Source organism: Xenopus laevis, chromosome 1S (assembly GCF_017654675.1).
Source record: "Xenopus laevis strain J_2021 chromosome 1S, Xenopus_laevis_v10.1, whole genome shotgun sequence".
In the NCBI taxonomy this organism is placed as follows: Eukaryota; Metazoa; Chordata; class Amphibia; order Anura; family Pipidae; genus Xenopus; species Xenopus laevis.
Window position 1 is genome coordinate 196229369 of NC_054372.1, and position 10275 is coordinate 196239643.

General features: G+C 43.8%; 1 protein-coding gene across 2 annotated transcripts in view; it reads right to left on the reverse strand.

Moving 5' to 3' along the window:
* Positions 1 to 2740, reverse strand: part of pik3c3.S (phosphatidylinositol 3-kinase catalytic subunit type 3 S homeolog) — a 135822-nt gene extending 133082 nt beyond the window's left edge. For both annotated transcript variants that reach the window (XM_041580659.1, XM_041580657.1), the window contains exon 1: positions 2559 to 2740. In XM_041580659.1, coding sequence (XP_041436593.1) covers positions 2559 to 2626 — 68 coding nt within the window. In that variant the 5' untranslated portion in view covers positions 2627 to 2740. The remainder of the gene's footprint in view (positions 1 to 2558) is intronic.
* Positions 2741 to 10275: the final 7535 nt, after the last annotated feature.

The following is a 10275-nucleotide window of genomic DNA, read 5'->3' on the forward strand; positions in this document are numbered from 1 at the left end:
TATTGGGGTGAGGGAGGATCAGGCAGATATTGGGGTGAGGGAGGATCAGGGAAGATATTGGGGTGAGGGAGGATCAGGGCAGATATTGGGGTGAGGGAGGATCAGGGCAGATATTGGGGTGAGGGAGGATCAGGGCAGATATTGGGGTGAGGGACGATCAGGGCAGATATTGGGGTGAGGAGGATCAGGCAGATATTGGGGTGAGGAGGATCAGGGCAGATATTGGGGTGAGGGAGGATCAGGGCAGATATTGGGGTGAGGGAGGATCAGGGAAGATATTGGGGTGAGGGAGGATCAGGGCAGATATTGGGGTGAGGGAGGATCAGGGCAGATATTGGGGTGAGGGAGGATCAGGGCAGATATTGGGGTGAGGGAGGATCAGGGCAGATATTGGGGTGAGGAGGATCAGGGCAGATATTGGGTGAGGGACGATCAGGGCAGATATTGGGGTGAGGGAGGATCAGGGCAAGATATTGGGGTGAGGGACGATCAGGGCAGATATTGGGGTGAGGACGATCAGGGCAGATATTGGGTGAGGACGGATCAGGGCAAGATATTGGGGTGAGGGACGATCAGGGCAGATATTGGGGTGAGGGAGGATCAGGGCAGATATTGGGGTGAGGGACGATCAGGGCAGATATTGGGGTGAGGGAGGATCAGGGCAGATATTGGGGTGAGGGACGATCAGGGCAGATATTGGGGTGAGGACGATCAGGGCAGATATTGGGGTGAGGGAGGATCAGGGCAGATATTGGGGTGAGGGAGGATCAGGGCAGATATTGGGGTGAGGGAGGATCAGGGCAGATATTGGGTGAGGGAGGATCAGGGCAGATATTGGGGTGAGGGAGGATCAGGGAGATATTGGGGTGAGGGAGGATCAGGGAGATATTGGGGTGAGGGAGGATCAGGGCAGATATTGGGGTGAGGGAGGATCAGGCAGATATTGGGGTGAGGAGGATCAGGCAGATATTGGGGTGAGGGAGGATCAGGCAGATATTGGGGTGAGGGAGGATCAGGGCAGATATTGGGGTGAGGGAGGATCAGGGCAGATATTGGGGTGAGGGAGGATCAGGGCAGATATTGGGGTGAGGGAGGATCAGGCAGATATTGGGGTGAGGGAGGATCAGGGCAGATATTGGGGTGAGGGAGGATCAGGGCAGATATTGGGGTGAGGGAGGATCAGGGCAGATATTGGGGTGAGGAGGATCAGGCAGATATTGGGGTGAGGGAGGATCAGGGCAGATATTGGGGTGAGGGAGGATCAGGCAGATATTGGGGTGAGGGAGGATCAGGCAGATATTGGGGTGAGGGAGGATCAGGGCAGATATTGGGGTGAGGGAGGATCAGGGCAGATATTGGGGTGAGGGAGGATCAGGGCAGATATTGGGGGTGAGGAGGATCAGGGCAGATATTGGGGTGAGGGAGGATCAGGAAGATATTGGGGTGAGGGAGGATCAGGCAGATATTGGGGTGAGGGAGGGATCAGGGAAGATATTGGGGTGAGGGAGGATCAGGCAGATATTGGGGTGAGGGAGGATCAGAGCAGATATTGGGGTGAGGGAGGATCAGGGCAGATATTGGGGTGAGGGAGGATCAGGCAGATATTGGGGTGAGGGAGGATCAGGGCAGATATTGGGGTGAGGGAGGATCAGGGCAGATATTGGGGTGAGGGAGGATCAGGGCAGATATTGGGGTGAGGGAGGATCAGGGAAGATATTGGGGTGAGGAGGATCAGGGAAGATATTGGGGTGAGGGAGGATCAGGGAAGATATTGGGGTGAGGGAGGATCAGGGCAGATATTGGGGTGAGGGAGGATCAGGCAGATATTGGGGTGAGGGAGGATCAGGCAGATATTGGGGTGAGGGAGGATCAGGGCAGATATTGGGTGAGGGAGGATCAGGCAGATATTGGGGTGAGGGAGGATCAGGCAGATATTGGGGTGAGGGAGGATCAGGGAAGATATTGGGGTGAGGGAGGATCAGGGCAGATATTGGGGTGAGGGAGGATCAGGGCAGATATTGGGGTGAGGGAGGATCAGGGCAGATATTGGGGTGAGGGACGATCAGGGCAGATATTGGGGTGAGGGAGGATCAGGCAGATATTGGGGTGAGGGAGGATCAGGGCAGATATTGGGGTGAGGGAGGATCAGGGAAGATATTGGGGTGAGGGAGGATCAGGCAGATATTGGGGTGAGGGAGGATCAGGGCAGATATTGGGGTGAGGGAGGATCAGGGCAGATATTGGGGTGAGGGACGATCAGGGCAGATATTGGGGTGAGGGAGGATCAGGGCAGATATTGGGGTGAGGGACGATCAGGGCAGATATTGGGGTGAGGGAGGATCAGGGCAGATATTGGGGTGAGGGACGATCAGGGCAGATATTGGGGTGAGGCACGATCAGGGCAGATATTGGGGTGAGGGAGGATCAGGGCAGATATTGGGGTGAGGGACGATCAGGGCAGATATTGGGGTGAGGGAGGATCAGGGCAGATATTGGGGTTTGGGAGGAATGAGATGAGGGAACAGGACAGATATCTGGGGCAGTAGGACAGGACTCACATCTTGAGCCTCACGCTGATATCCAGGTCACAACTATACACATAGCAGAATCGGTCCGACTCCCCCATAGTGACAGTCACAGATCGGCACCGGCACAAATAATTATAAACAGTCTGGAGCCCGGGACGTCCCGGCAGCGCTCACCGATTGGCTCGTCCTACCGTTTCCGGGTCTATAATACGAGAACCAATCAGTGACCGGTAAGTCATGTGATCAGGATCATATAGCTACGGCACGTAGCCATGTTGTGGTTGGCAGAGCGAAGATTCTTTATTGAAACGAGGAAGCTGGTTTGTTTTGCCATATAACAGATTTGTCAGTAATATAGTGGAATTGAGACTTCAGTGATTAAAAAAAAAAAGAAACCAGAGCGCCATACTGTGATAGGCAGTTCAGAAATCTGTATTACTGAGCGGCCATATTGTGAGTGGAAGTGTCAGTAAACAATTGAGAGTGGCTTTAAAAGAGGTTTATATTGAATATATTCTCAGCTTTGCTTGTTGGAATTGTTATTCATTAGCTTTTCCTATGATTTCAATCAGCAGACTTGTTTCTGTCACTCACACAGACATACAATGTATTGGGCCCAGATAGGGTTCGCATACCTCCCAACATTTTGGAAGTAAAAAGAGGGACAAAATTTTTTTTTTCCGCACGTAGCGCAGCAATTTTTTGGACCACACCCCCTAATTACCATGCTTGTTTTACAAAATTTGGCAGGTTATGAAAGTTTGAAAATATTTCTCCTTATCTAAACTGTGTTTTTGTGTCTCAAAATTGTTACAAAGTATCTTATTTGCACCTGTTAGCTGTTCTGGGCTCTCTGCTAAAAGCCAATTAAGTGAGAAACTTTGTTTCTTTTTCTGGCTGTTCAGTGTAGAGAAAAGAGGGACTTTCCAGTACAAATGAGGGACTGCGGGTTGAGCTGTCAAAAGAGGGACTGTCCCTCCAAAAAAGGGACAGTTGGGAGGTATGTAATGCCACCTTTTCTGGAAAAAAATACCGGCCTTCCTATATATTTATCTTTTTTACCTATTAATAACATTGGGATCAACCATCATTTTTACCGGCCAGGCCGGTAAAATACCGGCCAGGTGGCAACCCTAGGCCCAGGACGCTTATACAGGCCCTTGTACGTGGCCTTGCCTCAATATCAAGTATCCAGGGTTTGTCTGGCTGGATTTCACTGGACAGTCTGCTTTTTGGAAGGGGTGAAAAGTCCTGTCCGGCGATCAACTAGGGTTGCCACCTGGCTGGTATTTTAGCGGCCTATCCATTAAAGTTATGATTGGTCCCAATGTTATTAATAGGGAAAATGCATAAAAATATCGGAAGGCTGGTATTTTTTTTAAGAAAAGGAGGCAGCCCTAGTTTTGACCCCGAACTCCACCCTGTGCCTCATTCTGCAAAGCAGATTCCACTGCGCTGGAAATTCAGTTACGGAGATCACTTGAGGTGAAAGGCAAGACACAAACTTAATGAATTCTGAGGTCAAAAAATACCGGCCTTCCCTATATATTTATCTTTTTGAACTATTGATAACATTGGGATCAGCCATAATTTTTACCGGCTGTGGTATTTATGCAAATGGTCTGTAGATGTCACTGTGCACATACTTATACTGTGCATACTTCCTGGTTGCTTAAAAATGAAAGTGAAAGCTTACTGTTGTGTAATGCCTGCATGACTCTGCTAATAAAGCACTGTTCTACTCTACTCATCCTCGGCTACCCAAAACATAACACCGGCCAGGTGGCAACCCTAGTCACAAAGTGTCAGAACCCCAAAGAAAGGAATCACAGAGTTATTATAAACGTTCATGGGAACATTGTGAAGAAGTATGGGACTAAAAGGGAGTTAGAGGTGGGGAAATATAGCGATATCGCTTTACAGCACAGATAAAGAAAGAGCTGCTTTTACAGCCAAATAGGTGGCTCTGACCACAAGGCCAGGGTACTAGTGACCAAGTCCAGCTTAGGAAAAGAATCTATCCAAGTACACAGGAAATCTGCAGATAGGACATTTGGATGCAAGTTTGTGGATTGCAGGTCTTATTGCAACCGAGATTTATCCTTTACACATTTTTTAAACTTTTTTTCTTAAAGGGGTGGTTCACCTTTGAGGTAACTTGAAGTATGTTATAGAATGGCCAATTCTAAGCAACTTTTCAAATGGTCTTCATTATTTTTTTTTTATATAGTTTTAATAGTTATTTGCCTTTTTCTTACTCCTTGCAGCTTTCAAACGGGTGTCGCTGACCCCCTCTAAAAAGTAAATGCTCTGTAAGTCTGCATATATATCGTTATAACTACTTGGTATTCCCCGTCTTTCTATTCAGGCCTCTCCTATTCATATTCCAGTCTCTTATTCAAATCAGTGCATGGTTGCTAGGGGAATTTGCACCCTAGCAACCAGATTGCTTAAAATGCAAATTGAAGGGCTGCTGAATAAAAAAAACAAATAACTCAAAAACCTTAAATAATAAAAAATAAAAGCCAATTGCAAATTGTCTCAGAATGTCACTCTCTACATCATACTAAAAGTTCTCAAAGGTGAACCACCCCTTTAAATGACATGGCGATCAGCCAATAACTGATAGCGCCGCCCTGTGATGTGTCTAGCCCCAACCCTTGGCATCACTGACCTGCCCTGTTGTGTCACTGACCTGCCCCTGTGACATCACCACCCCCTTCCCCGCATCGTGAGCCACGGAAAGGTGGCAATCCCATTGATGGTGGTCAGCGGATCAGGTAGCAGATAAGGCAGTCGCAGGTAAAAATGCAGATTGCAGGTCTGGTTCGGGTCTGGGTTTCAAAAATTAGTTTGGCATAGGACTCTAACTTGGATTGTAAGCTCTGCAGGGCAGGAACTTCCATCATTTTGTCTCTTTAATACTTGGAATCTATTTTTTAAAGGAGAACTCAACCATCCAATTAAGAAACCTAGATAGTTGCCCCTCCCTGCTCCCCCCCCCGCATACTTCAATAGCCCTGAAAATATTTCTCACCTATCAGTGCACAGTAGGCACAGTGGAGCTTGTGGGCGCCATCTTCCGGATCACCGGTCTTCATCTGTAATGGAGTGCTGTATTGGTGCAGGAGCAGTCTTCTGGTTCATACCGACTGCCCATGTACCAAAAGTGTAGGAAATTGCCAAAAAGGACCTGAATTGCCAAAGAGCTGGAAGATGGTGCCCACCAACCCTGCACTGATAGGTGAGAAATATTTTAGGGACATTTTCAGGGATATTGAAGTATGCAGGGAGGGGGGACTATCTAGGTTAGTAGATTAGGTAGGGGATTTTCTTAATTGGGGGTTGAGTTCTCCTTTACTATAACTTCAATTTGTATTTATTGTATTAACCCCCTGCTTGTTCTATTCATTTATTGTTCTATTATATGGCGCAGTGTACATATGTACACTTAGGGGCCGATTCACTAACTTCGAGCGAAGGATTCGAAGAAAAAAAACTTCGAATTTCAAAGTGTTTTTTGGTCTACTTCGACCATCGAATGGGCTACTTCGACCTTCGACTACAACTTCGAATCGAAGGATTCAAACTAAAAATCGTTCAACTATTCGACCATTCGATAGTCGAAGTACTGTCTCTTTAAGAAAAAACTTCGACCCCCTAGTTCGCCATCTAAAAGCTACCGAACTCAATGTTAGCCTATGGGGAAGGTCCCCATAGGCTTTCCTAAATTTTTTTGATCGAAGGATAATCCTTCGATCGTTGGATTAAATCCTTTGAATTGTTCGATTCGAAGGATTTAATCGTTCGATCGAAGGAATAATCCTTCGATCGTTCGATCGAACTATTTGCGCTAAAATCCTTCGACTTCGAAGTCGAAGGATTTTAATTCCCAGTCGAATATAGAGGGTTAATTAACCCTCGATATTCGACCCTTGGTGAATCCGGCCCCTTAGTATATTTAGTATGATATTGTATCTAATTTTGGAAACTGCACCGAGGCATATTTGAATCTTGTGACGTAAGTGCCGACTCCTCCATGGACTGTATATGTATATATATATATATATATATATATATATATATATATATATATATATATATATATATATATATATATATATATATATATATATATATATATATATATATATATATATATATATATATTCCACCAAGGCACTCACGAAAAATGATGTTAGTTTGCCTGGGTGCAGAAACAATAAATTCATCCATAACGCCCAAAAGGAATCCGCACTCACAGGTCTTAAGTTAAATTAAAAATATTTATTTAGAACAAACGACTAACGTTTCGGCCTCTCCAAGGCCTTTCTCAAAGTGATCATTTTACAATAAACATGCCTTATATACACACAATCTGGCGGGAAACAATAGTAGCTATGATGTCTACTGCTCGTCAGAAACAAAGCGACTCCCTTCATGGTAAAAAGCACAGAATCATCCGTATTTCATTATAAGGTATGCATAACACTTAAATCTAACAGTATATTTTTAACTAAAAACAAGTTTAAAACCAATACATCAAGACACTGTTTCTTTGTAACTATTTTGTAACAACATATTGGAAGCGGGATCTCCACCGTGAGGGCTGGCTGTGCAGCGATACCTTACGATCGCTAATTACTATAATTGTCGAGCGCCAAACATGGGCGACCAGTGACCCACTGGCAGCTAAGTTTCCACTGAAGGGGTTGGCTCGGCGGTGGTATCCGACATCGATAACCATCTTTATATATGTTGTGGAAGCCTCAACAAATCCAACCTGCATATAACTGTTCTGCTGTTCCGCTGTTGGTGCACACTGAATGGCGTACATACCGAAAACAGGTCTGGATATACGCTGATTGACTATACTACACGGACTTGAACACTGGGTGGGGGTTTTCTTGTTTTCTTTCTTTTTTTGGGGAACTTTATTCTATTTTTTATATATTTTTACTTCTTATTTTTTCTTTTTCACTGTAGAATTGTGTTGTTCATTATCGCATGAAACAGCCTTCTGTTGAGAATAAGGGGAGGATATAGAGCCACGAGAGGGGAGGTGGTTGATTAATGCCATATGTAATTAATGTTGGAGGATGACAGACAACACGTAGTTTTTTATATGTTTTATTTTTTATTTATTACACATGAGGGTCTATATAGGGGGTACACCTGAGTAGTGTCACATGAGGGGATATATATGGGATATAATTAGTATGATTTACATGAGTTGTGCACCTCAGTGGACAGCTTGATTGAGCAGCACTCATGAGGTTAATGTTAGCACTACCGGAATAATGGAATAAATATATACAGTATATTAGAGCTTGTGGGAGGAATAATTATTGAGGGTTACGCATTGTAGGTATGTAATAAGTGATGTATCAGGTAGCGTTTTAGTCAGGACCTTTTGACATCCTCAAAGTATGTTTAATCAGTGACACTAGAAACAGAGTTACAAATTTGAGCATAAGTAGTCATCATATTGTTACAAAATAGTTACAAAGAAACAGTGTCTTGATGTATTGGTTTTAAACTTGTTTTTAGTTAAAAATATACTGTTAGATTTAAGTGTTATGCATACCTTATAATGAAATACGGATGATTCTGTGCTTTTTACCATGAAGGGAGTCGCTTTGTTTCTGACGAGCAGTAGACGTCATAGCTACTATTGTTTCCCGCCAGATTGTGTGTATATAAGGCATGTTTATTGTAAAATGATCACTTTGAGAAAGGCCTCGGAGAGGCCGAAACGTTAGTCGTTTGTTCTAAATAAATATTTTTAATTAAACTTAAGACCTGTGAGTGCGGATTCCTTTGGGGCGTTATATAAATATATATATATATATATATATACATATACTTTGTGAAAAAAGACCTCACTCACAGAACTTGTCATGAAAAAAAAAGCCACAAGGGCTGTGATTTTATTCCTCAACGTTTCGGCTACCAAACTTTAGCCGTCCTCGGGAGGTGAAACATCACACAAAGTGAGGCCATATTTAACATACAAAAAGTGGCGCCAAAATAAGGGCTGTGACATCATCATAGTGCGTCTGCCTAAACATGAGCAGTAAACAAATACAACACGTGTCTAAAGGGTTAACTGAATATCCCAATCGGCTGATCATAAGCCCTGTGACTGTGTGCTATACCAACGAGTGCCCATCTAGGTGCCAAGTGAATGGTGAATACATAGTGCGAAGATAAATAAAGTATCGTATATATGCTGATGTATAGATTCGCGAAGATTTGTGGGCCTGTTCCCTTACCTCTCTGACTACTATAACAGGTACTCGGGATGGCCGGCTCCACTAATATGGCAGATTTACTGATACCCCTTCAGTGGTGGAAAAGGTGAGGGGGCAACCACGGGATGGATCCGTGTCCTATGCAATGATCCATGACCTGCGTGATTTTATATGGTCATGAAGCTGCTCGATGACTTATAATATTCCTTTATTCTACAATGGGGGTTCATAATTAAAGGGATTCTGTCATGATTTTTATATTATTTTTTATATAATTGTTTCCAAGGCTTTAATATACTGTATAAGTGACTTTTTGCAATTACATTTTTTTTTTATAAATTCACACCACTGACCATATTAATAAATGAATACTGGAGAGTGGAGTTCCCCTTTAATTGCTTCTGTATTTGCAGTTCACTTACTGGGACTTTTGACTCTTTATAAAGAATAAACTTTCCATATCTTCTTGTTTAATTGCTTGTGTGTGTCACATTGGCGGCTTTTCTGAATCGAAATTCCGACAGCCGGCCCAGCAAATGAAAGGAGTGAGGCTGAAGTCACATTAATTGTCCAAAGGTTTGAAACAAGAAACAACAGTGATGGTGAGGCCCGTGAGTCATGTTCATTATTTACACTACTTTCTTTTATAAAAGCCAAAGCATCAAATTAATTTGAAACAGGTCATATTTGCCCCGATGCTTTGAGATAAATTTATATATTTTCTCTTTTTACATCTGCTGTAATTGTGTCCAGACAATGAAAAAGGGTCAAGTAAATGACAAATATCATTAAGAGTCCCCGTACTAATATTTTCCAGAAGAATTGTGTTTAATAAAAGGGAATATCTGTGCTTCTACCCATATAGGGCATCTCTCTGTACAGACTATGAGCAAACTTAGGGGTTGTTCCTGCTGCATTGTGCTTAGTACAGAGGAATACCTATGCTGCCATAGTTTTATGGGATCTCTCTGTACAGACTATGAGCAAACTTAGGGGCTGTTCCTGCTGAATTGTGCTTAGTACAGGGAATACCTATGCTGCCATAGTTTTATGGGATCTCTCTGTACAGACTATGAGCAAACTTAGGGGGTTGTTCCTGCTGAATCGTGCTTAGTTCAGGGAATACCTATGCTGCCATAGTTTTATGGGATCTCTCTGTACAGACTATGAGCAAACTTAGGGGCTGTTCCTGCTGAATTGTGCTTAGTACAGGGAATACCTATACTGCCATAGTTTTATGGGATCTCTCTGTACAGACTATGAGTAAACTTAGGGACTGTTCCTGCTGAATTGTGTTTAGTACAGGGAATACCTATGCTGCCATAGTTTTATGGGATCTCTCTGTACAGACTATGAGCAAACTTAGGGACTGTTCCTGCTGAATTGTGCTTAGTACAGGGAATACCTATGCTGCCATAGTTTTATGGGATCTCTCTGTACAGACTATGAGCAAACTTAGGGACTGTTCCTGCTGAATTGTGCTTAGTACAGGG